General features: G+C 37.5%; 1 protein-coding gene across 1 annotated transcript in view; it reads left to right on the forward strand.

The window, feature by feature from the left end:
• NAALADL2 (N-acetylated alpha-linked acidic dipeptidase like 2) overlaps positions 1-27,606 on the forward strand; it is a gene marked incomplete at its 5' end in the record, with an annotated part of 857,615 nt that overhangs the window by 790,757 nt on the left and 39,252 nt on the right. Inside the window, 2 exons of the mRNA XM_034988848.1 lie at positions 9,741-9,834; positions 21,178-21,373. Coding sequence (XP_034844739.1) covers positions 9,741-9,834; positions 21,178-21,373 — 290 coding nt within the window. The remainder of the gene's footprint in view (positions 1-9,740; positions 9,835-21,177; positions 21,374-27,606) is intronic.

Raw genomic sequence — 27,606 nt, forward strand, 5'->3', positions numbered from 1 at the left:
GTAATAAAGCAACATATTATTACAAAGTTTAACCAAAAATTACATGTGCATGTTTGTATGTATATTTTCTTGTATTAAGTTTCTAAACACACTCTTCTAAACTTTTAAGTACAACTAAAATTATTTTAGGTTGAAGAAAGAGAAATTTTTATATGGCAAAAGATAATTTCCCTTTATTACCCTTAAAATCTAGAAGAAGGCTGTATTAGTAATTATTATCTTTCAATAATATAATCTTGCCTAATACCAATGAAACCAACTCCAGAAATACCCATATTACCTAGTGAGAGAGGAAAGCCTTTGCGGTGTGGGTCCGTTAACTAATTTTTCAATATAATAATCCTTTTATTTTTTGGACACTTTCACTTCTTAAAATAATTTTGTTGTCGTTCTAATGCATTCTTTATCCTCTGCTCAGGGGTAGGATGGTCTGGGAAGAATAAAGAAAGGACACAAGGTCTTGAGGCAGACTGTGTGCTTATAAGGTTATTATAACGGAATTTCGGATAGCTCAGGGGTGTGACGTCACCAAGATGGTAGGGCAGAAGATCTGGGCCTCCATCTTCCCACAAAGAACAATTGGACAGCTGCCCAAGAATGAAAATAGCTCTGGGGGATCTCAGGAGCCCACCTAAGAAGTTTCAGCAAAATAGCAGAGCAGAATAACCTGCAAGTAAGCCCACGAAAAGGGTAGGAAGAACAGCTTCATGTTGCCTGCATCATCCTGTCCCCCAGGCCGGCACTGCTCAGTGCCAGGAGAGAACTTCCTAGCCAGAAAGAGTTCTCCCTGCAGGCACAAAGAGCGCACTATGAGTGATTAGATGCCCTAACCTTTTGGAATTACACAAAGGATCTGGCCCTGCACTCCTATCGCTGGCCCGCACGTCCGCGTACCAGCAACTAGTCCCTGTGAAGACCTGCACGTGCACCCAGCTGGTTCCAGTTTCCGTAACCAGCGTTGACCGCGTGTGCACCCATCGCTAGCCTCTGCGGCCACACGAGTGCACGTGGCAGCCAAACCCCCCACAGCCGCGTGTGTGCCCGAAGCCAGTCCTGCCCCCTGTCACGGGCCCGGACGGCTGCCGGGACTTGCAAACAGCCGCTGTAGCCCACACCTGCGGCCGCTCCGGTTCCCAGGCCCTCCAAAGTGCCCGGGCCTGCAACTAGCCTCCGCAGCCACCTGGGTACAGGCTGACTGCCCACGGCCTGCAGCTGCTTATGCACCACAGTTGGCCCCAGCCCCTGCTGCTGGCCAGGGCTTTTGCCAATGTGTGTGTGCCTGCAGCTGGCCCCTGTCACCATGCAGGCACCTGCAGCCGGCTCCACAGCCACGTATGTGCACACCGCCAGCTCCGGCCACCGCTGCCACAAAACCTGTTTCCTTTCCTCTGAGAAGCCCAACAGCCGTTCCAGCCAGTCAGGGCCCCACACAGCTCTTGCTGTCAAGGATCATGCAATTGTCGATGTCGTGTACCTCAGCTGCCTAAGCCAATGAGATACTTTGCCACCTTAAATTGCCACATATTTGTGAATTTTAGTTTTCATCTTGCCATCGTGATCAGAAAAGATGCTGGTTATGATTTTGATCCTCTTAAATTAAGACTTTTTTGGGGGTCTGACACCTGATCTATCTTGGAGACTGTTTCATGTGCCCTTGAGAAGAATGTGTGTTCGGCTGCTGTTGGATGGAATGTTCTGTAAATGTCTGTGAGGTCCATCTGGTCAAACGTCTAGTTTAAGTCCAATGTTTCCTTACGGATTTTCTGCTTGGATGATCTATCCATCCGAGCTGAAAGGGACATTAAAGCCCCCTACGGTTATTGTCTCACTCTTTTCTTGCTTCAGGTCTGTTAATATTTACTTTATATATTTAGGTGCTTTTATGTTGAGTGCCTAAATATTTACAAATTTTATATCCTCTTGTTGGTGTCTCCTTTACCATTGTATCATGATCTTCTTTGTCTCCTATTCCTGTCTCTATCTTACGTAAGTTAAGCTGACTCTGCTTTCTTTGGGTTTCTGTTTACATGGAACTTACTATTTTTCCCTCCATTCACTTTCAGTCTGGGTGTGTCGCTAAAGCTGCAGTGAGTGTCTTGTGGACGGTACATAGCTGGGTCTTGTGTTTTTATCCATTCAGCCGCTCTATATCTTTTCCTTGGAAAATTTAGTCCATTGACATTTAAAGTAATTACTGACAGGCATAGACTTACTATTGCCATTTGTTAATTGTTTTCTGGCTGTTTTAGAATTCTTTTGTTTCTTTCTTCTTCTCTTGCTCTCTTCCTTTGTGATTTAGTGATTTTCTGTAGTGGTATACTTCAATTGCTATCTTTATTTTTGTGTATCTATTATTTTCCTTTGTTGTTACCATGAGACTGATATAAAGCATCTTATATTTACAATAGTCTATTTTAAGCTGATAACAACTTAAATTCAAATGCACACTAAAACTTGATACTTTTACCTTCCCATTCCCCCCACATGTTATGTTTTTGATGCCACAATTTACATCATTACCTTGTATATCCATTAAAAACTTACATAGTTATTTTTAATATTTTTGATTTATGTGATTTATCCACCACCATTAAAAATTAGACTATTCTGGATTTAACTATATATCTGTCTTTATTGGTGAAATTTATCCTTCCATGTTTTCCCGTTACTGATTATCATCCTTTTGTTTCAGATTGAAGAGTTCCTTTTTTTTTTTTTAAGATTTTATTTATTTATTTGAGAGAGAGAGAATGAGAGACAGAGAGCATGAGAGGCAGGAGGGTCAGAGGGAGAAGCAGACTCCCTGCTGAGCAGGGAGCCCGATGCGGGACTCGATCCTGGGACTCCAGGATCATGACCTGGGCCGAAGGCAGTCCTTCAACCAACTGAGCCACCCAGGCGCCCTGAAGAGTTCCTTTTAACACTTCTTGTAAGACTGGTCTAGTGGGCGTGAACTTCTTCAGCTTTTGCTTGTCTCAAAACCTCTATCTCTCCTTCAATTCTGAAGGACAAATTTGCTGGGCAGAGTAGTCTTGGTTGGCTTTTTTTTTTTTTTTTCTTTTTCTTTTAGCACTTTGGATATATTATCCCAGTCTCTCCTGGCCTGAAAAATTTCTCTAGAAAAATCTACTGATAGTCTTATGGAGGTTCTCTTATATGGAATAAGTTGTTTTTCATTTTGCTTCTTTTAAGATTCTCTCATTGTTTGTAACTTTTGACAATTTAATTATAATGTGTTTTGGTGTGGTTCTTTTTGGATTCATCTTATTTGGATCTTACAAGTTAAGGAAGTTTTCAGCCATTATTTCTCTTTTTTAAAAAGATTTATCTATTTTAGAAAGAGAGAGTGCATGCCAAGTGTGAGTTGGGGGAAGGGGCAGAGGGAGAGAGAAAATCTCAAGCAGACTCCCCGTTGAATCTGGAGCCTAACTTGGGGTGATCCAGAGTTCAGTCCCATGACCCTGAGGTCATGACCTGAGCCAAAAATCAAGAGTTGGATGCTTAACTGACTGAGCCACCCAGGTGCTCCACCCATAATTTCTTTAACTAAGCTTTCTAATACTTATGATTTCACTCATATGTGGTATCTAAGAAATAAAACAAATGAAAAAGTGAACAAAAAGCAGAATCATAAATACAGAGAACAAGCTGATGGTTGCCAGAGGGAAGGGGGTTTGGGGGAATGGACAAAATGGGTGAATTGGAGTGGGAGATATGGGCTTCCAGTTATGGAATGAATAAGTCATAGGAATAAAAAGCACAGCATAGGGAATATAGTCAAGATATTCTATTAGTGTTGTATGGTGTCAGATGGTAGCTACACTTGTGGTGAACATAGCATAAGGTATAGAGTTGTTCAATAACTATGTTGTGCACCTGAAACTAATGTAACATGTGTGTCAACTATACTCAAATTTAAAAAAAAAAAAAGGTTTTAAAGCTTTCTGTCCCTTTCTCTTTCTTTTTTTTTTTTTAAGATTTTATTTATTTATTTGACAGAGAGAGACACAGCGAGAGAGGGAACACAAGCAGCGGGAGTGGGAGAGGGAGAAGCAGGCTTCCCGTGGAGCAGGGAGCCTGATACGGGACTCGATCCCAGGACCCCGGGATCATGACCTGAGCTGAAGGCAGATGCTTAATGACTGAGCCACCCAGGTGCCTCAGTCCCTTTCTCTTTCTTTTCTCCTTCTGGGACCTCTAGAATGTGAATATTGAACAGTTTGATGGTATCCCATATGTCTCTTAAGCTGCCTTCACTCTATTTTATTTTTTTTCTATTTGTTCTTCTGATTGGATGAATTCATATCTTTGAGTTTGCTGATCCTTTCTTCTGCTTGATCTGGTCTGCTATTGAAATCATCTACTGAATTTTCCAGTTAGTTATTGTATTCTTCAGTTCTATGATTTGTTTGGTACTTTTTAAATATTTTCTTTATCTTTATTGAAATTCTCATTTTGCTTATGCATTGTTCTTCTTATATCGGTAAGCAAATTCATTGCTTTATCAGGTAAATCACTTATCTCCATTTCCTTAAGATCTGTTTCTGGAGTTTTATCTTATTCTTTTGTTTGGAACATATATCTCTATTCTTCACTTTTCCTCACCGTCTCTGTTGGTTTCTGTGCACTAGATAAAAAACTGCCATTCCTATTCTTGATGGAATTGGCTTGTGTAGGAGACTAACTGTACTATTCAGCCTGGCTCTAGCTCTTGGTTTTCTCTTAAACCTTTGTGATTTGGCATACAGTAGTTGAGGGTGTGCCAAGACCTGTTAGTGTTCCAAAGGGGAGAGACTCAGTCAGCAACTATATGCGGGCTGATTGTAAGCAAGATCCTCAGGCAGAAGCTTTTGAAGTATGCAAATAAACCTCTTTCAGGGAAAGACTAGGAGACAGGCATTTCTATTGGCTGCCTTTTTTTTTTTTTTTAAGATTTTATTTATTTATTTGAGAGAGAAAGTGAGAGCACAAGCCAGGCAGCAGCAGAGGGAGAGGGAGAAGCAGGCTCCCCTCTGAGCAGGGAGCCCGATGCAGGGCTCGATCCCAGGACTCTGGAATCATGACCTGAGCTGAAGGCAGACGCTTAACTGACTGAGCCCCCCAGACACCCTTCTATTGGCTTCCTAAGTGCTGAGCCCTAGAGGGATAGCCAGTTAAGAAGTATTTCTTTGTTTGCTACAGTCCTGTGAAACTTGTGAATGCAAGCTCCCCTGGTCTCCATAGCCAGGATATCAAGGGGTGTGTCCCCTGGGTGGAGCTGCAAAAGCTAGGGTGCCAGATATGTATATAAACTCCTTCCAGGAGGATAGTGGTGGTTTGGAGCAGACTATAGGGAGAATGCTAAATTCATGCCTTTTGGCTTCCCAGTTTTCCAGGGAAGATCACAATCTGTTCCTGGATGCGTGTTGTATTAGGCACCTAACCCTCAGGCAGCAGGTATAAAGCATGCAAATAGGCCTCTTTCAGGGAAAGACTGGGAGATTGGCATTTCTCTCTGCTCATTTTGCACTGAGCCCTGAGGGGATAGCTGATTAAGAAGTGTTTCGGTGTTGTTGGTGGTGGTGGTGGTGGTGTTTACTATAATCCTCTGGGAATTCAAACTCAAGAACTCAGGCCCCCCTGGCCACCAGAGCCAAGCAATCAAGGGGTGCATCGTCTGGGTGGCAGCTACAAAACCCGGGCACCAGACAGGTGCACAAGCTCTTTTTCAGGAGACACTGGTGACCTGGAGCAGGGCAGAGAGAGAAAGTGAGGGTGGTAAAGATGGAACCTGCCAGCCGCCTCAGTCTCCAGAAAGAATTGCAGTTGGCCCCTAGATGTGTGTTAAGTTACAAGCCTGACTCTCAGGCTGTAGCTTTTAAGATATGTAAATTGACGTCTTTCAGGGGAAGACTGGGATATAGGCATTTTTTGCTTGCTACCACTTCACTGAGCCCAGGGGACTCACAAGTCCTCACAAGCCCCATAAGAGCTGTTTCTTTGTTTGCCGTAGTGTTGTAGGTCTTGTGGACACAAGTCTCATTGGCTTTGGGGGCTAAGTGTTTTGGGAGCCTGCCCCTCGGGTGGAAGTCTTAAAAGGTAGAGCACTCCATGTTGGACCCAAACCCTTTACTCCTCAGGGAGAAAATGGGAGTTGTGAGTTTTCTCCCAATTGTATGTTGCTATGATGTGGTAGTGTTTATGGTCAGAGTGTGTTTCAGTCTTTCTTACACATTTCAAAGTGGGGCTTTTCTTATTTGCCTGATGTGTAGGAATCATTCAATTAGATTTTTTTTTTCCCAGACGGATTTGTTTTGTGTGTGGCTGTAGATTCGGTGTGTCCATGGGAGGAAGTAAGGTCCTATATTACCATCTTGGACTGAAACCCAGTAAGGCTTATACTTATACCTATGTTTTTAACATAAAATTAATTCCCCCACTACCTGCCTCTAGGTTTGTCAAGATAAGATATTTAAGTGTAAAGCACTTTGAAAAGAGTGGGGCTTTATATAAATATAAGGGAAGGTTGCTTTGGCTTGCCTAAATAAGAGTGAATCCAGAATAGATGAGAAGAGTATGAGTATGGCTCATCTTCTCCTACTTCATGGCAAGACCTATGCAAATCTCCCTCTTGCTTAGGAAGCTGCAAATAAAACCAGTTTAGTCTAAGCATTCTCTCATGGGCCAGGTGCCTTAGAAGTCCCAGTATTTGTTCTCAGGTTCTTTTTGAAAGAAATAGCAAGGTGGCTGGCTTATATTCCAGTTGTTTGAGCTGCCAAATGACTCTTAAAACAAAACAACTTTCTCCAGCAGCACACAGTGAAGTTGCCTTTCTCCTCCCTCCCCATTCTTTCATTTTAATCTCTTATAATGTGTGGTTTCCAGATTCCAAAACTGTAAACAAAACATGTCTGTTCTGTAGTTTCCATTATCCAGTGCAAATTGAAAAAAGAAACCATAATGCTTCTTAATCTTCTTTAAAAATTCCTTTTTACAAATAATTTATTTCCAGATATCAGCATTTCTTACATGATTTGGATGTAGTGAGGTGGAATAGAGACAGAATTCATATCAACCTATTGCAGATAAGGTTTTTCCCCTGAAAAACAGCATAATCAGAGTAGGCAGCTTCCCAGGATTTTTGTGATCACTATTCTGGGGATAATACTCTGCAAATAAACCGTAGGCATTGGGGAAAAAGTGGTTGCTACATCTGGGAGAAAAATATCTCAAAGAAATAAAGGAACACCAAAAGCGTTTCTTCTTCCTCTTTCTTTCTAAGAGATGTATTTTTTTCAAGCATTTAGAAGAAGATCAAATTGAACTGTATTTTTATCATGACTTAAATTGTGCAAACACCTGGGAATTATAACTTGTAAATAGTAAATGGAATTTGACTCTTGTTGAATATGTAGATTTGAATATTTAACATATTTTCCTTGTAAGTTGTATCTTTTACGTGTTCTATAATGTCTCAAGCTAATTTCCCCTGTCTAGTTTCACAAGAACATATTTTCATTTACTAACAACATTTCATAGTACATTAATAACATCAACGCACCCACATTTCCCTGTGTGCCATCTTCAGGGTGATTAGAGATGTAGGGATATTTGTTAAGCCTAGGTAAATATTAAATATCAGTTGAGAGAGAGGGAGAGTAACAGTGGCATTTGCCACCAGCCCTAAGTTCCTTTGAGATGTATATGAATGCATATGATTTGTTCAGTCTATAAAGCAGATGCTGGTTTAGCTGTAGTGCGTATGTTTGTTTTCAAACACAATTTTGGAGCATGGTGGGGGTTGATATGCATGCATGAAAATTCCAGGTATGAGTTTTGGGGATGGCATTAAAGTTTTTTTTAACATTAATTTAAATGACCTCAAAGACATATAAATGATACTAGTTTTGATAGATTTTGGAAAAGTAATTAGAAATAGAGTAAAACATTAAGGAAAATAGTAACTAAGATTTTAATGGAATTTTTCAGACTAAATTATATATATATTTTTTCTAGTTCCTAGTGAAAACAACAGTTCATTTTATTTTTCTTAAGTTTTTATTTAAATTCCAGTTAGTTATGGGGCACCTGGGTGGCTCAGCCGGTTAAGCATCTGCCTTCAGCTCAGATCATGATCTCAGGGTCCTGGGATCAAGCCCCACATTAGGCTCTCTGCTCAGCAGGGAGTCTGCTTCTCCCTCTCACAGTCCCTCTGTGCTCTCTTTCTCTGTCAAATAAATAAATCAAATCTTAAAAAAAATAAAAATTAAAAATTAAAAAAAATAAATTCCAGTTAGTTAACATATAGTGTAATATTAGTTTCAGGCATACAATTTAGTGATTCAGTACTTACATGTAATACCTGGTGCTCATCGTAACAGGTGCACTCCTTAATCCCCATCACCTGTTTCACCCACCCCCCTGCCCACCTCCTGTCTGGTAACCATCTGTTCAGACTAAGTTATATTTTAAATGAAATAAATTGATCATTAATTTTGTCTGGAGTTTTACTTAGTCCCCTAACCAGATATTGATTTTCAATTATTTCTCTCTACTGTTTGTTTTATTGTGTGATATTCTGTACTGCTTTATAAAGAATTGTTTTAAAGTTTAAATATTACAACTTCTTCAACTAGGGTGCTATTTCTTAATATTTTAGCTTAAAAAAAGAAGAAAATGTTATATTCCTTTACCCTATTTTGAGACACGAAAAATACACTGAATGTTTTTTCTTTCTTTATAGAAAAATAAAATTAAGGGTACCTAGATGGCTTAGTCGGTTAAGCATTTGCCTTCGGCTCCAGTCATGATCCTGGGGTCCCGGGATCCACGCCCAGCATGTAGGGCTCCCTGCTCAGCAGGGAGTCTGCTTCTCCCTCTCCCTCTGCCCCTCCTCCTGCTCTCTCTCTCTCAAATAAATAAATAATTTTTTTTTAAGTAGAAAGAGGGGTGTCTGGGTGGCTCAGTTGGATAAACATCTGCCTTTGGCTCAGGTCATGATCCCAGCGTCCTGGGATAGGAGCCTGTTGGGTTCCCTGCTTAGCGGGGAGCCTGCTTCTCCTTCTCCCTCTCTGTTCTCTCTCTCTCTCTCTGTCAAATAGATGAATAAATAGATAAATAAATAGATAAATAAAATCTTGGGAAAAAAGTAAAAAAGAAATTCAAAAGGCAAAGATATCTTATAAAAGTATATTTTACCCTCTATGTTTTTGCTACTGTGGTGAATTCTTAATCTCAGGAAACAAACTGAGAGTTGCTGGAGTGGTGGGGGGTAGGAGGGATGGGGTGGCTAGGTGATAGACATTGGGGAGGGTATGTGCTATGGTGAGCACTGTGAATTGTGTAAGACTGTTGAATCACAGACCTGTACCGCTGAAACAAATAATACATTACATGTTAAAAAAAAATAAAGAAATAAAGAAGATAGTAGGAAGGGAAAACTGAAGGGGGGGAAATCGGAGGGGGAGACGAACCATGAGAGACGATGGACTCTGAGAAACAAACCAAGGGTTCTAGAGGGGAGGGGGTGGGGGGATGGGTTAGCCTGGTGATGGGTATTAAAGAGGGCATGTACTGAATGGAGCACTGGATGTTATATGCAAACAATGAATCATGGAACACTACATAAAAAACGATGTAATGTATGGTGATCAACAACATAATAAAATAAAATTAAAAAAAAGAATGTATGAAATAATGAAAAAACAAATCGGAAACCCTTAATACTGAATGCTAGCATCTTTTGTGTTTTTTTCTTTCAGCTCTCAGGAGAAGTGATTTTGCAAATTGCCAATGAACCAGTTCTGCCCTTCAATGCTCTCGATGTAGCTTTAGAAGTTCAAAACAGTCTTAAAGGTAAAGGTAATTTTTCTTTGAATTATAGTAATTTCAGCAAATGAAAGATGGCTCAACTAATTTTTAACAAGCAATGGATAAAATCATATGCTATCTCATTAGCTATGGCAATACAATGACTCCCTTCCTGGAGAGGAATATCATGAGAGGGGCTTAGAAGAAATTTGACTGCCACGTCAACAGGAACGAAGTGTATTTATATGTGAGCACAAAACGAAATATCAGATTATAAAGGATGTTTCTCCTACTTCCCTTTATCAGAGAGATTTATAATTTCAAACTTCTGTTATCATTTATAGGTTCCACATGGAAAAATATAGTTCAGGTATTTTTCCAAAAAAATAAATAAGGAAGTAGGTAAGTAAGTTTGTAGCTAACATTCAGTCAGTTCAAGCAAGACTGACCCAGAAGTCCTTCACGTTTAAATACATCTCTTTCTGTAGAATTCTAATACCACCCTAATAGTTACCTTCATTTCCCTTTTATCTACATACAAAGCTTTAAACTAAACTTATAATTTGTCTTCATTAACCAAATACAAAGGGCAGTATTGTAATTAAAGAATGTACCCTCCTCCTCTTTGAGTCACACATCTTAGTGTCAGATTTTTAATATGTGATTTGTAGACATTACTTCTCAATACAAAAGTCAATATTTTAACTACAGTACAGTAATCCTTAGAAAGTCGTTATTCTTTTTGGGGGGGGGTGAATTATTCTTAGCCAAATATTTCCAGTATCTGAAAGTTTAATTTTTTTTTTTTCAATCTTGACTATCAGCATTGCTTCTTAACCTGGAGAATACTATAACACAATTTTCCCCCCTCGATGATTCTTATTATATTGGCTGTAAAACCATAACCCTGAAAGCAGTTGAGCTGTCTAGGGTTATTTGTTCCCATATGAAGTGGCCTCAGATAGCTCTGTTTTTGGTATATTGAAGTTGGTCTCTATACAGTTTTTCACTTTTGTCAAGCTTCCATCTTAGACTTGCTCGATGCAGGGTTTCCACAAACCTTCAATTTGTAAAAAATGTAGTTTCTGTGAAACTCGGTAAAGCAAAGTGCAATGAAATGAGGTATGCCTGTATTTTTGGGCAGCATTAGAGCTCAGAAGAAATATATATATATTTTAATGAGATAATTCAACACAATTATTCAGCCTTCAGCTGGGGATTCAGATACAGCACAGAATAGGATTTAATCAGGCTAGAGCTCTAATGGGAGAGGGACAATGAACTAGATAAAATAAAACTGAGAGTATGTGCGAAGGAGCACCCATGGGGGTGGACCAAAGTATCTAAACTGGGCATGGAATAAAGTGAGAAAATGAAGGCAATGAAGGGAAAAAGGAAGGAAGGAAGATTGACAGATGCTACTTCTTGGTGCGATCAAAGAATTTGGAGTGAGTGAGCTAAAAAGACTCCTCTGCTCGTGGCCAGCAAATGGGATTGTTAAAAATGTCATCGTACAAAGAGTGGAGACATAGGTAATGACAGTGTTCAGGCAAGGACGTGACCATGAAAGTGGGATAGGAGGAAAAGAGGCTAACGGAAAGAGAGTCTAGAATATGTGGATATGGAAATTGCCAGAACTAAGACAGGAGTAATTCTTGTAGGAAGGAGTGACAGAACCAGGAGCTAAAATCTTCAAAGAATGCGCAGTAACGTAGAGGCCCCTCCTAGTGTTTGCTTAGGGCGAGTGCTACAAAGTGCGTGAGAGAAGGAACCGCGGGCGGCCAGGGGTTGCTTTGGAAGCAGTATCGTTAGGGGAGAGTCAGGTTTTAGTTAAAGGAAGAAGGTACAGAAAATATACTGAAAATAGGCCAGGTTAATAATTCTTTCTTTAATAGTTATATCTAAAGGTGTGTCAGTACAAGGGGGGAAAAAAACTACAGTCATTCTACAAAGATTTCCACTACGGGCTGATGCTACTAAGGCTAGATGCACCGCTCCCTAAAAATCACGTTTCTCAGTTGGATGAGCGAGGAGCATTTTGGCTTCTTGCTGTTATATTGGACTGCTTCTGCTCTAGGTAAAGAACTTTTTCTTTGGTTGTTGGTTTTGTCTGAGCTTTGTTTCTTTTGATGTGAATCTCCTTGGGTCTCCCTCTACTTTCACTCAGAAAGATGTGAACCGACTTAAGATGTACCCATACCTAGAAGCACAAAACAAAGCAAAACAAAATGTAATAAAAACATTGACATATAAGCAAAAAATTTTCTTTTTACTATGACCTGAGTATAAATATTTGTTCAAAGTAATATGATTTGTCACCTTTAAGCTATACATTTTCGTGTTTTAGTCATCATGATTCGAAGTTATTTGCTCTGTATCAAAGTGAAGATCATTCAAATGTCTGCTAAATTGTAGGCAATTTGATGGACCTGGTCTATTTTGCCTACTCTGGTAATAACCTTATTACTAAAATAAAATAATATGCTAATGTGTGAATAATGGACACCACTTATAACAACTAAATAAATACTTCAGTTTCAATTTTAGCTACCATGTGAGATGATTTCCTTAGCTAAACAGAGTTCCTATACCATGTTAAATGAAACATCTAATTTTACTGCTTAATACAAGCTTTAATTGTTGATATGTTTTCTTATTTTGTTATGACAGCTAGTGGTGATTAGTCTTAAGTTCTCATTCACAGCTTTAAAAAAAAAAAGTGACCTTCAAGGCTGGACTATAAAATACTGTTTCTCCCTACTGCAAAGAGTTTACGTATGAAGGTCTCTGAAACCCAATTGCATTTTCAACGGTGTAATTTTTACCCCTTGACAACCGGCCATCTTGTTTATTTATTACTCTAGTTTACAGTAGCAGCAGACCATTCTCTACCGTTCTCACAACCACCAGAAAGAAGGATAATCTACCAGTGAATAATTTGTTTGAGTTGATTTATTGGATAGTCTTAAAAGCTCATTTTGACTGAGTGACCTTGGCTCTTAATATTTGGTCAATGCCAAACACATAATAGTTAGAGAATGAATATTTATATGTGGTACATGGAGATATAGTGTAAATAGTGACTGATAAGATAATGGATATGCTTCAGGGGTCCTTGTGGCAAATAAAAGTAAGTCCAAAAAATGCACACGCAAGGCACTGGTCCTAGTGTTCGGGTGGCAGAGGCAGGTGCCAAGAATAAACCAAGTACCACCACACCCTTGAACCTGGAAGCTGACTAAGGAGTGAGCATTTAATAACCTTTCTAAATTTACTCTTTCTCACTTTATCCACTTTTTAGTGTTTAAATCAGCACTTCAAAATAGCTAATGGACTATGTGTGTCTGATGCTTTCTGTTTAATATCTGCTATTTTTCTTTGTTGGAATTCTGTTATTTACCGTTATTGTAAAACCTACAAATGACCAAATAGAGTAAAAGTCACTTTCATTTGATCTGGCTACGTACACATTTATTTAGTGCAAGCCAGACTCAGCAGGAAACAGTTTCGAACTGTGTGGCTTGTTGCCACCTCCTGATTGTCTCACTAAATGTAAAATGGTTGTTGGCAGAATTTCCTCCTGTTGTTTGAAAAACCGACAATGGTGACTTTATCTGACTTTTTTTTCTTTTCTTACTAGCTCTGATAATTCATTAGCATCAATCACTTCATTGTAGAAGGAAAGACAGTATTTCAAGGTGATGATGTGACCAAGCCAAGTACACTGTGTTCCTCTAGATCTGTAGTTTCGTATTTTCAATATGTGTCACTTCAGTTCTTTTCCACAACCACAAGTGATTAAGACCCATCTGATGTCTTTTTTTTCTTCCTGAGTAATTTATTATGAATGTCCCAAATGGAAACATTAAATATGTGCTTTATAAATTGCATGATTTTAGTCCTCAGCCCATCTATCTCCAATCTTGATTTTAATTACCACCAATTCCAACTTTGGACTGCCCTAGAGATAGTAAAGGGTGGGGCCACTAGGTACCTGGCTCTGTGCCCTCCCTAAAAAATCCAAATCCATCCATCTAAATTCCAAACAATTCCAAGAAAAGATTTTGTTCCCATGGAAATTCCGAATCATGTTAGATTTCTAGTGGTTTGACCCAACCTGGCATTTCTGGAACTTACCATTTTGTGTGAACAGGACTTAAAAACATTCTGTCAGAAGTAGCTTACCTTGCTTGCTCAAATTGAGAGAAATTCAATTAGGGATTGGCCATCCATTGGGTACAAATTCCTAAAAATGTGTTAGTATCAATCCCCAGTGTATTTTTGTATGGACTCTGACTACATAACTATATTAGAGATTGTATTTCATTAATTGATATTTCACATCTAGTTCAAACAAGGAGTTGAGACAGCTGGGTCTGCAAGAAAATCTGGTTGTCTCTATAGTATCAGAGTTTGTCTCCTGAAACTAGTTTTTCTTTCCTCCCACTTCTTTTTGAACTCATATTTTTATTGAATAATGTCCCTTAATTATTATCCAAAGCATGTTGTCCCTTTTGTATTCCTTAGAATTATACTTTCTTTTCTTTTATGTCCTGTGTCACAATTTGTTGCTGTTCCTACAGCTTCCCTTTGTCATCATTTCCTTCATTATTCTGAGTACTTCATTCAAATTTGTTTAAAGTTTTCTTTTCAGTACCTACGTTTTATATGTGTCACTACATTGATTGAAATATGGTAATAACTTCTTACCATTTTCCTACTTTCCCATCATAGTAATGGTCTATTATATTGTGAATTTTTTTCCTTAAGTGCATTTTTAGGATAAAGCCCCCTGCCCATGACAGGAAAGTACTGCAATCCATTTTTCTGTGAATATTGCCTCTCTGGCAACAATTTTTAAGTTTTTTAAAGATAATTTTAATCTTGGCTCATAATAGAGCATAAAGTATCCTTGCCCTCATACTGATTAATTTTATTCAATCTTTTTTTTTTTATTTTCTTGGCTTGACCAAAACATAATTAAACTCACACATGTTATTAAATATACAACTCCAACTTTCTGCCTCAGGAGGAGACTGGTAAAAAAATAAACCACACATGAATGTAATTCACTCAAGGAAGTTTTGCTCATTCTTCCAAAGCAGCCAATAACCAGATCAGTTTTTGCACCAGGCAGACAAACACTGTTGGGAGAATGCATTCCATGCAATATGTTCAAAATCTTGCTGGATTTTCATCCGTGTTGGCTATCTGGATCATTGGGCAATATTTAGAACATAAGAAAATTTTCAGAATGCCTTGCCTGTTTTTTAAAAAGTGGCCAACCTGATTCTTCTAAGCATGTCACTTTGGCATCTTTGCAAGAAGGATTTCTACTATATTCAGTTTAGACATAGTTATCCACTGTCTTCTGTCATATTGTACTTTTAAATAGTATCCTTTTATCACAAGGATAAAAGGATAAAATCAGTGTTAGACTATTTATCAGCAGTGCACTAGCTCGCACACTTCTTTCTCTACCTGCGTTTTTGTTTGTTTAACTTCTTTAAATAACCAGCTGAGATGATTCATTGTGATCATACTAAAGAAGCCAGCATGAAGGATAGAAAATGTAGGATAATAAAGGACTGTTGTTTCCCCTGGATGGAATCATACTGGCAATTTCTTCTTTTCTCTTTAGCGATGCCACAAGATATTTTTTAAATGACATTAAGTAACATACATTTTTCCCCCAAAATAATCTTCTGTTCTGCTCTTAACCACTGTGTTATGTGGAACATAAATCATACTTTCCCTTGTCACTATAAATCAATGAAGTCTAAGCTATGATTGTGCAGTTGTTAGCACCTTGAAAACTGTGATAAGCTCATCCACAGAAGAATAGGTTCTGTGAAATACTATTAAAATAAAAGGCTATGTTTGTTTGATGTGGTTTTAGAGTATAACCAGTACATTTCATTCTTAATTTAAGATGAAATTGAGTGAGTCTTTAAAAATATAACCACAAAATAGAACGAAAAGACAGAAAAGTGGAAATAAACTGAAATTTTAAACTTTTTGGAGTATAAAACTCTGAAGAAAGACCACAATAGTAAGTAGTAAAATCATTCTTTAAAATCAGACAGTTATGTATTTGTCTAGGAAGTTGTAGAACAGACTTAAACACATGGATTTATGCCAAGATGAAACTCATCAAGATATGAAGTGCCTCAGGAGAAGAGGTAGTTTGGGCAGGTCCCAGGTCCTGGCAGGTAGAACAGAACATACAGATTCAGTGGGGGCAGACAGCACTGTGGTTACTAGTCTTACCCAGATGTCTTAGAGACCTGATGGATAGGACATGTCTGAAGCGCCTTTGAGTTTCTGATCTACTATTGGAAGTTGTTTTAGGATCCTATATCAATGGTCCTCAAGAGGAACAAGTTTTCTGAGGACACTGTGGCACTTTTGGGGTCACTCCACAAAGCCCCAGGTAATGTGCTAAGTGTCTTATATCCATTGTGACATTTAACCTTATTCTAACCACATGAGCTGAACTGGATATTGTTAAGAGCAATTTAGAGATTAAGAAACTGTGAGTGAGGTGGGGGAGGGTGTGTTTATATCTTATTCAGGTGTATATATTTAAGCAGGAGGTTTAGGGCTTGAATACAGATAACTCTGTCAGATTCCAAAGCCCTTGCCCTTTCCACTACACCACACTGCCTCCCAAATGACTTGAAGGGGAGAATGCTGCAATGTGATGATTGGCTAGAAGGCAGGAGTAGGGACAGGTTTCCTTCATTATGTTTTAGAGCCTCTCCTGAACTGGCCTCCATAAATCTCAACACTATCTCACTATCCACTGGCTCATAATTCCTCCTTCCTTCTCTCTTTCTCCCTCCCTCCTCTCTTTTTCAGTTAATATTACTACTACTTATAATATCCAGCTCTGTTCTTTGTATAACAAGATGGAAAAATGGAAGGGTTGAAGTTAGAGGTAGATTCATCCTCTAGAAAGCTGAGGACTGAGGGAATAGGAAGGGATTAATTAGTAGCAATTAATATTGTTGTTTACAGATGGAACATCCTCAACTGCTTTAATGTAGAAAGAGGCCCAGGACTTCCAAGAGGTCCATTTTAGATGACCCTCATTTCTGGGCAATTCCATGATCTGTCTTTCAAGTTTCACTTCTCTGGATTTACTTAGGGTATTTTTATACACAATAAACTCTTCAGTCATTCTCCTGAGCATTTATTTTATTTGATCCTTATTTATTCTCCATTTGTGTATTATTTCTAGCTAGATTAGGAATTTATTAAGGTTAAACATTTAATCTTATGTCTTTGCCTCTCTCCTAGTACTTGTGGAACACCACACAAAATAGGACTCAGAAAGTTACTTACTGAGAATACGTTTGTATTTTACTTTGAGACAAAGGGAAAAATGCATTGTTTCTGTTTGAAATTTAGAAGTCCATTTCAATTGTCTCTTGAATAGTAAGATAATTTTACTAGGCAGTCTCAATTATTTTATATTATACTAAGGTTGATTTTCAATATTTATCACATATCAATATGTTCTGATATGCTATAAAAACTTATTAATGATTGGCTTTTCACCAGAAGCGAAGATGTAAAAGGATCATTTTTGAAGGCTGGTGGTTTAATTCCTTAACTTTTATATTATCCCTTTCCTTGTTCTTCAGAAGTTTGAGATTCAGTCCATGGAAAGAAAAAATGGCTCCAGATTCATAGTCACCACAAAATAAAATTGGGAATCTTTATTACAGTGTATACAGGGAAGAGTGTAGTACAGTTATGGAGAAGTAGGGGCACAGATTTGAGGAAGTGAAAAGTAGCATCTCTGAGAAAAAATCATTAGTTACGGTATTTTTTGCAGGTCTTTGAAAAATGAGTTGGTAGTAATTTATATTGTGTATACTTTGTGTACTCTGATAATAGTAACTTCCATTTACATAGTGATTTATATGCTTAGAGAGTGAAACGACCATTTTCTGTGTTTTCCCCAGGGAAGCTGAAGGACAGTAATATTAAGTAATCTATTCAAAACTACATTGGTAGTAATTAAGTAGATGGAGCTCTTACATGTTTTTTGATACCAAGACCTTGGTCTTTAGACTCTATGTGCATATAACTTCAAGATAATTGTATTAACTCTCACGGAGAGAAATCTCTAACTCTCCGTTCATTTTCTTTGGTCAAATGGACTTACTGCTTATTAAACCTGAACTGCTAAGAGGCTCAATTAGTCCTCTGTTCTCTGACATTCACTGTGACTTAAATGAAGTTTTATATATTCTTAGTTTTATGGATTATTGGCAGGACATATTTTAATTCAATTTAGTTGAATTTAACTTCTCATTACCCTAAAATAGCTTCTTTTCTTATCTTTTCCTTTGCAACTATTATTGATTTTTATCAAAATTAGTTGGTTCTCATTATATGCCAAACATTTCCCTAAGTGACTTTGTAGGCATTATTTAGTATGATATCTCAAAACATTATCTTATAATTCAAAATTCACTCAACAAAATTTTTAATAAATGACAACCATATCTCAGATATTGTGCTAACATCTAGAGATACAAAGAGATAGAACATATTTGCTGACCTTGTGGGGTTCTTTTCAGTCAAGGAAAGGAGATAGACAAGGCAGATAAGGATAAAAATATTACAGATGCTATGATGCTATGATCAAAATAGATAATTCAGTGATATGCCAGGCATAGTGTTAGTCTGAGGAAATGGCAGTGAACAAAACAGACAATGATCTTCCTTCACAGAGGTGACATTCTAACAGGGATTCTAAGATCATGGGGAAAAAATCATTTAAGGTCACAACTTACATAGAGTCAATGATGTTACTTTATGGGTCTTATTTAAATGGACAAACAAGCTCGGATTGGCATTAAAATGGTTATTAAGGAATCTTTGGAACATCAGTTATGTATACAAATGATTGAGTGAACATTGAAAGTAAAGCTACTTTTCAATTTGTAACCTTATACCCTGGAAGTAATATATAGGGTATTGTGTAGATGGCAGGTGTTCACTATCAGGGTTCTTTCTGGAACAAGACAGTTCTTAAAGATGTCAGTTCTCTACATCCTTACCACCATGAAATATAAATTCATTTAAAGCTAAATAAGGTAGAATGGTACAATTTGTCTCACTTGATTTGGTGGTAATGTCTTCAATTCTGTAGTGTATGTTAGATCAGAACAGATTTTTCTTTCTTAAATGGAAGACTCTCAAGGATGTCAAACTTGCTTTTTCTGTTGTACAGTCTTTCTATTCCAGTACAATTTAAATGTGCCTTTTTTTTTTTTTTGGTCTTATTCTTTCCTTGTACAAAGGTATTTCCTGTAAGTTCCCCATATATTAACTTCAGTGAACCATCATAATTTAAAATAAGCCATAACTTCATAAAATGGCATTATCATTATAATTGTTATTTAGGTTGTTAACTTTCTCAATGAGCAAAAATTTCTCCTCTTGCAACCTCAAGTTTTGTTGTGATATCAAACAAGATAATTAATGAATGTAGAATGTACTTTGAAAACATCAAAATGCCAAAACCTGTGAACTCCTACAATTGATTTTATTCATATTGTTAATTCAGTGATCAGAAAGCATGTAAGTGGCTATCTCTTTATAGCTCTCTTGAAAACCACTTACCTCTACATAGTTTTCTTTTATTGTTGGATTTTTTTCTAAAAATACTTTATTGAATCTCCTTTGTTTATTTAGTAAACAATTATTGAGTGTCAGAATTGTGCTGGCCTCTAAAGACATTGACATGTGAAATAGCCCCCATTAGATGAAGGGGAAAGACAATAAAGATCACTATGTTAGAGGTTGGTAATTCTATGAAGATGTATTTTATACATCAGCTATAATTCTAACCCAGATTTTCTTTCCTTAGCACATCACTTCTCTACAGTGCTTCTTAAACTTTAAAATGTGTGTAATAATCTGGGTAGCATGGAGATTCCTGGGCTCTACCCCTAGAGAGATTCAGCAGGCCGGGGAATCTGCATTTTCACAAAGGCGAGGTGTTTGGGGATCTGGTAACCCTTGAACTTCACTTGGAAAGAGTCCCTTTGTGATCTTTCCCTTTTTCCTGACACTTCACCAAGCAAAGGTCCCCTTTGGCTTCCTCATCTCTCCATCTGCTTATATCAATGCCATGCTTTCAGGACAGCCAGTTTAGATCTATCAGGCCCATGGTCATTTCATCACCTTGACTTGACATAATTCTCTGTATTGAGTTTCTGACCTTGCTGGAGTCATTTGTACCTAGTGTCCTGAGAACGACACCACTAACTGTTCCCTCACCCAGAGACTGACTCAAATGACGGGGAATATCGGGAAGATGATGAGGGAATGCCCCTCTCATGGTATAAAAAAAGAATGCTTTTTAAACAAGGTGTTAAGTCACATCAGCTAGTAACTGCCTACCTGTAGGGAAATACTTTTGTTAACACTTTATAAAGTATTCATTTAGCCCTCATAAAAAAATCTATGAAGGAGATGCTATTATTTTATTCATTTTATAGATTAGGATTCTGAGGTTCCATAACTTGTCCAACATCACACAACCAATAAGTGGTATAGCAGGGATTTGAACTCAGGTGGTCTGGCTCCAGGGTCTGGTGGCCATAATCACTATACTAATGCTGCCTTACTCTTAGTCAAAGGAATGTCCTATGTTTGCTACCACCATTCATATCAAAATGACTTCCAGTAAGTTACACAAACAAATAGGAACAAAGCATAACAAACAAAAATTATCCCCAAAGCAAAACCAAGCAATGCAAACATTACATAGGATAGTTTTCAGTGTATTTTCAAATCAAAGATGTATTTCAGCTTCAAATTACAGGAAATTGTTAGTAAAGCAAAAGAGCCCATCACAACAGAGTAACGTATCTCATCCTCTCAGAAGATAATTTCTTTTACAATCTTTTTTCCCATAGAAATACAGGATACTCCATGAAGAGCATGAATTTTTGAGTCAGAAATCAGGCTTCTGATTTTGGCCTGTCATTTATTTGCTTGATGACCTAGGACAATTTGCTTGCCTTAATTAATTCTCAGATGCTATGAAATAGACATGACAATACAAGCTTTGGTGAATATTAAACAAGATAAATATGTAAAGCGCTCAATACAGTGCCTGGAACATAGCAGTCTCTCAATCAGTACTTATTTCCTAGTATTAGTAGTAGTAGTAGTAGTAGTAGTGGTAACAATAAATTTAATACTCTAAGCAGAATATAATGTTCAGACAAAATATTTTTGGTGGATTTAATACATTATAAAAGTTTAACTGATGTTCCTTTTTGACATCATGATTGCAGAATGCTTATTTTGCTCCTTTAAGGATGTCTCTTCTGAGATGGACTCATTTATATTCACCAGGTGATCAACCCAACACTCAACTGCTAGCCCTGGCCTCACGCTTGCGGGAGAGTGCTGAACTCTTCCAGTCAGATGAGATGCGTCCTGCGAATGATCCGAAGGAGAGAATTCCCCTCCGTGTCCGAATGCTGAATGACATTCTCCAAGACATGGAGAAAAACTTCCTGGTACAGCAAGTGCCACCGGGTTTTTATAGGTAGGATATGTGTCTTAACCTTTATTTGTTTTTGCCCCTCAATTAAATTTATATGTTTAACTTTCAGAATTTGTACCTTCTGTGAACATGACACTATTTTTTAAAATTTATTTAATTAATTTTTTTATTATGTTATGTTAATCACCATACATTACATCATTAGTTTTTGATGTAGTGTTCCATGATTCATTGTTTGCATATAACACCCAGTGCTCCATTCAGTACGTGCCCTCTTTAATACCCATCACCAGGCTAACTCATCCCCCACCCGCCTCCCCTCTAGAACCCTCAGTTTGTTTCTCAGAGTCCATAGTCTCTCATGGTTTGTCTCCCCCTCTGATTTCCCCCCCTTCATTCTTCCCCTCCTGCTATCTTCTTCTTCTTTTTTTTTTTTTTAACATATAATGTCTTACTTGTTTCAGCGGTACAGGTCCGTGATTCAACAGTCTTACACAATTCACAGCACTCACCATAGCACATACCCTCCCCAATATCTATTACCCAGCCACCCCATCCCTCCCACCCCCCACCACTCCAGCAACCCTCAGTTTGTTTCCTGAGATTAAGAATTCCTCATATCAGTGAGGTCATATGATACATGTCTTTCTCTGATTGACTTATTTTGCTCAGAATAATACCCTCCAGTTCCACCCACATTGTTGCAAATGGCAAGGTTTCATTCCTTTGATGGCTGCATAACATTCCATTGTATATATATACCACATCTTCTTTATCCATTCATCTGTCAATGGACATCTTGGCTCTTTCCACAGTTTAGATAGAACTCATACAGGAATTCAGTAAAGTGGCAGGATACAAAATCAATGCACAGAAATCAGTGGCATTCCTATACACCAACAACAAGACAGAAGAAAGAGAAATTAAGGAGTCAATCCCATTTACAGTTGCACCCAAAACCATAAGATACCTAGGAATAAATCTAACCAAAGAGGCAAAGAAAACTATAAAATACTCATGAAAGAAATCGAGGAAGACACAAAGAAATGGAAAAACGTTCCATGCTCATGGATTGGAAGACCAAATATTGTGAAGATGTCAATGCTACCTAGACCAATCTACACATTTAATGCAATCCCTATCAAAATACCATCCACTTTTTTCAAAGAAATGGAACAAATAATCCTAAAATTTGTATGGAACCAGAAAAGACCCCGAATAGCCAGAGGAATGTTGAAAAAGAAAAGCAAAGCCGGTGGCATCATTATTCCGGACTTCAAGCTCTATTACAAAGCTGTAATCATCAAGACAGTATGGTACTGATATAAAAATGGACACATAGATCAGTGGAACAGAATAGAGAGGCCAGAAATGGACCCTCAACTCTATGGTCAACTAAACTTCAACAAAGCAGGGAAGAATGTCCAATGGAAAAAAGACAGTCTCTTCAACAAATGGTGTTGGGAAAATTGGACAGCCACATGCAGAAAAATGAAACTGGACCATTTCCTTATACCACACACAAAAATAGACTCAAAATGGATGAAAGACCTAAGTGTGAGAGAGGAGTCCATCAAAATTCCAGAGGAGAACACAGGCAGCAACCTCTTTGACCTCAGGTGCTGCAACTTCTTCCTAGAAACAAAGACAAGGGAAGCAAGGGCAAAAATGAACTGTTGGGACTTCATCAAGATAAAAAGCTTTTGCACAGCAAAAGAAATAGTTGACACTATTTTTTAATGCAGTTATTACGTGTAGTTATATGAGTAATTATTATATGTACAATTTGAGGACCATTCTCCTACCCAAAGGAAATTTCAACTGCATGAGTATAGAATAAAAGAAAATGGCTTAGCGGTTTCATACAGAAAATGACTAAAAATTTTTTTTGACATTAAGCTCAGTGAGTCAGACATGATATGGCTACGGTTAAACCAAATGGAATTATAGGTTGTATTGGGAAAAATACGCTTTCTTGAATGAAGCAGGAGATAAGCTTATACTATTCTTCCTAGTAAGACCACGATTAGAGTATTGCGTTTAGTTCTAGAAGCTCCCTGTCAAGAGAGAGCTAAATAAGTTTACTATTCAGAGGAGAGTGGGATTTAGATGGATCTGGAAACAACCAGATTAGAGATATTAGTTGGAGGGTCACAACAGAGTGATTTCTAGAAACATTTTAGCAATTTAATAGATACTTTAATAAACCCATTTTTCGATATGGAAGGGGGATTCAATTTTGGCTTTTAGAGGATGAGAGAGGAACAACATGGTTTTTATTTTATGGTTCCTAACATAGTAGAAATTAAACAGAGAGGGAAAATGGAGTTTGAAAGATTATAACTTATTTTATATATTCTTATTTAAGTTTTTGATTTTTCTACAAGACACAAAATATAAATACACATGCCTTTCTGTGTAATAGATGCATATGTAATGTGTGTATGTGTATAACAGCTTAACATATGTGTGTGTATTTATGTCTCGTGTGTGTATATATGCATGTGAGTATGTGAGAAAAGGCAGGAGGCAAAGAGGTATTGGACAAATAGTGAAACAGGAAAACTATTTGGCCTGAAGCTCTCATTCATAAAGGACATCAAATTTATACTTTTGCACTACATCACTTTACATGTGTGTGTTTGTGCATGTATATATAACATATAACATTAAAAATACCCTGGACTAGACATACTGTGCGTGACTGAAGGACACAACTAGGACTAAAGAATCGAAGCATAGGAATACACATCTCAATTACATCTAAGAAAGAAGTTTCTGACAAATAGTGTTCTTAGAAGATGAAATGTGATGCTTTTATAGGGTAGTGAACTCGCCAGTGATAGTAAGTTCACTACCACTGCATGCATTAAAGCACAGCCTAAGTAGCTCTAAGTATTTTGACTGTATGAGGTTTAAGGTGGCCTTTAGTACCAACATTCTATGATCTGACAAAACACTTGATCTCTCTGCATCTTAGCTTCTACAGTCATAAAATGAGATGGTAGAATGAGACCTGTTTAAAATAAAAAATCTTTCCTAGTTTTGATATTTGGTGATTTTCCTTTGTGATTTTAAACTCAAAATTCTCATTTAAAATCCTTATATTGGGTCACCTGGGTGGCTCAGATGGTTAAGTATCTGCCTTTGGCTCAGGTCATGATCCCATGGTCCTGGGATCAAGCCCCGCATTGGGCTCCCTGCTCTTCAGGAAGCCTGCTTCTCCCTCTCCTGCTCCCCCTGCTTGTGTTCTCTCTCTGGCTGTCTCTCTCTCTGTCAAATAAATAAAATCTTTAAAAAAAAATAAAATAAAATCCTTATATCATTTCTTCTAACACTTTGACTCTGCAGTATAAGACTTTGGAAAATGTTAACTTATTACAATAGATACCTTTAAGATATTCTTGTAAGCACCAGAGACATAGAAGTTGCTTCCAGTTAATAACACCTACTCTGATGTGGTTATATTCCAGAGGTGGGGATGGAGAAATAGAACGAACAAGGTAACTAAGTAAAATATAGTGTATGGTAGGTATAATACCGGCTAAAGAAACAATTAAGCCACATTCTTAAATTCAGCATTACTAAAAAGTCATAATCAGAATAGGTAAATTATATTTTAGAATATAAAAATTTCCCTCACTTTTAATTTATGAAAAATTCAGAAATTAATAAAAATCATACACTAAGAATATAGTTGTATATATCATGATATAATAAACACTTTTACCATTTGCCTTCCTTGGCACTTGCACTAGTTATAGAAGGCCCCTATGGTCTGAGGTATATGTCCAGAGAACTTTGCATTACAACTTCAATAATATTTATTTATCATACATTTTGAGTGGAAAGGGAAATATTGATCTTGTCTTGAGTTAACAATGGTTAAGAAAGTGATTCTTTTTCCTGTTAGTGATATGATTATGGTATAACTTGTATCCCAGTCCCAGTGTGCAAGCTTCAAAATGTTGATTATGATAATGTTCTAACTCATAACAAACTTCCGAATTGAAAGCTTATGGTTCAATATTTTGACATTATTTTAAAGTATTGCTACAGTTATTGAAGAAATACATGTATGCCATTATTCTCTTTGGCCCTATTAATTTATATATATGCCAATGGCAAATAGATTTAAATAGATAGATGCAAATAGATAGCCTCATTTTGTTTTATCTGACTGACATTTATCCCAAGATTGTCATTAATTTTTACTTCATTTCTGAAATATGTAACAAATCATCCTATTTCATGTTTTCTCTTAGTAGAGAATTCGTATTTCTAAATATTCTTGAAGCAAAAATTTCAAAATTACAGTAGAATTTCTACTCTCAATCCTTGTAAGCTCTTCCTTTATGGGGGAGGAAATGTTCAAAGTACAAAAATGGGTGTGACAAGATCATATGCAGTTTAAGAAAATGGAAAAATTGATTATAATGATAACCATATGGAGTAAAGATAAAATTGTTAATTACATCATATAAAAGAACATTTGGTGAACAAGATTCATTTTTTCTAACATTAAATAACCTTTAGAGATGTTATTCATGTAAGAATCTCACTGTTCAACCTGATGGTGTTATGACAATTCTCATCAAATATACAAGGAGGAAGTCAAAAGTAATTTGCTTTTCAAGAAAGTTGTTGACAGAAGTTCATTGTATAAACCTAAATATTTCATTTAGAATTTGGGTTGTGTCCCAAAGGATACTGCCTCAACCAAAGTGTCGCTAAACACTGAAACATTATTTTTGGAATATGTGAAGAAATTTTCTCCATAATTCAGCATCAGAAGATTCAAAGATTTTGAAATCCTATGATGTTGCATGTAAAATGTGTTGTCTTTCTCATAAATAAACCCTCATCGAACATTGCTTTGTGTAAGCATATTGACAGAAACTGGCAATATAAGATCCCTACGTTTAGGAAGTTTAAAACGTAAACTATATAAATCAAAAATAAAAAATTTGAAGAATACTTATGCAAATTTCCTAATGAATACTACAGGCAAGAAGTGTTGTTGGGTTTCAGTGAAGAGAGAAGTTATTATCTTGTGATGGTCCAGAATGACTCTTTAGGGGAAGGGGGAAATTTATTTGGGCTTAAGGGAATGGTAGGATGTCCATTAAATTATGGAGTGCTATAGACTGAATATTTTTCTTCCCCCCAAATGTATATGTTGAAGCGTGATCCTCAGTGGGATGATATTCAGTGGTGGGACCTTTGGGAGGCTCTACCCTCCCTCATGAGCGGGATTAGTGCCCTTGTAAAAGAGACTGCAGAGACCCCCCCCCTTGCCATTTCCTGCCTTGTGAAGACAAGATGTCTGTGGACCAGGAAACGGACCCTCACCAGATGCCAAATCTGTCAGGACTGTGATCTTACACCTTTCATCCTCCAGAACTGTGAAAAATAAATTTGGGTTGTTTATAAGCCACCTAGTCTGTAATATTCTGTCATAGTAGCCCAAACTGACTAAGAAAGGAAGCACTTCCAGGAGAGGATGGTGTGAAGCAAAGCACAAAAGAGAGATTGTACATCGTGTACTGCAGAGTAGAGAACAAGAAGTGGAATAGTTTGAATGGCTATTAGGATCATAATTATGGAGAGGTATGAAGGAATCAAATTGTGGAGTACTTTAAATTCTCTGTTGAGAGGTTTGAACTTCATTTTTTTACACAAAGGAAGCCATGAAGAAATCTTCATCGTTAGGAAGATTTGTCTCGTGCTCCAGATCAGATGCCCTGCAGCTGGAAGAGAGCAGAAACCTTCAGGAAGACTCTAGGTGTAAGAACTGCATGGCGTGCTGAGAAACTGAGCGTATTAGTGTCAGGAATGAAGAACAAAGGGCTGATTTGGGAGATGATGCTATGGAAGAATTAATGAATTTCGGGATTGAATGGCTTTGAGAATCTTATTTTGGGTTGTTTTTTAGGATTCCCCTCAACCTAGGCTGATGAAGCAAGGATGTGCCTCTTCTCTGTCCATGTCTCCAGCCGCTTAGTTAAGTCACTCGGAATCTCTGGGTCTCAGGGTGATTACGTGATCACTTGTTGATAAAGATAATTTCTAAACTCCCTTTTAGCTCCAAGAATCTGATTCTATGGGCACTCACACACAGTATTAAGCTTCACCTCTATAATCAGGGAATTCTTCTAATCCTGAGGGAGGGGAGCAGGAAACAATAACAGTGATAGATTGCAATGATATAATGAAAAGCAGCAAAGTTCTCCAGAGATACTGAGCTTAGTAGGCAGCGGGGAGCAGATGAAGCA

The sequence above is a fragment of the Mirounga leonina genome, unplaced genomic scaffold, assembly GCF_011800145.1.
Source record: "Mirounga leonina isolate KUSES-001 unplaced genomic scaffold, KU_Mleo_1.0 Mir_115, whole genome shotgun sequence".
Lineage (NCBI taxonomy): Eukaryota > Metazoa > Chordata > Mammalia > Carnivora > Phocidae > Mirounga > Mirounga leonina.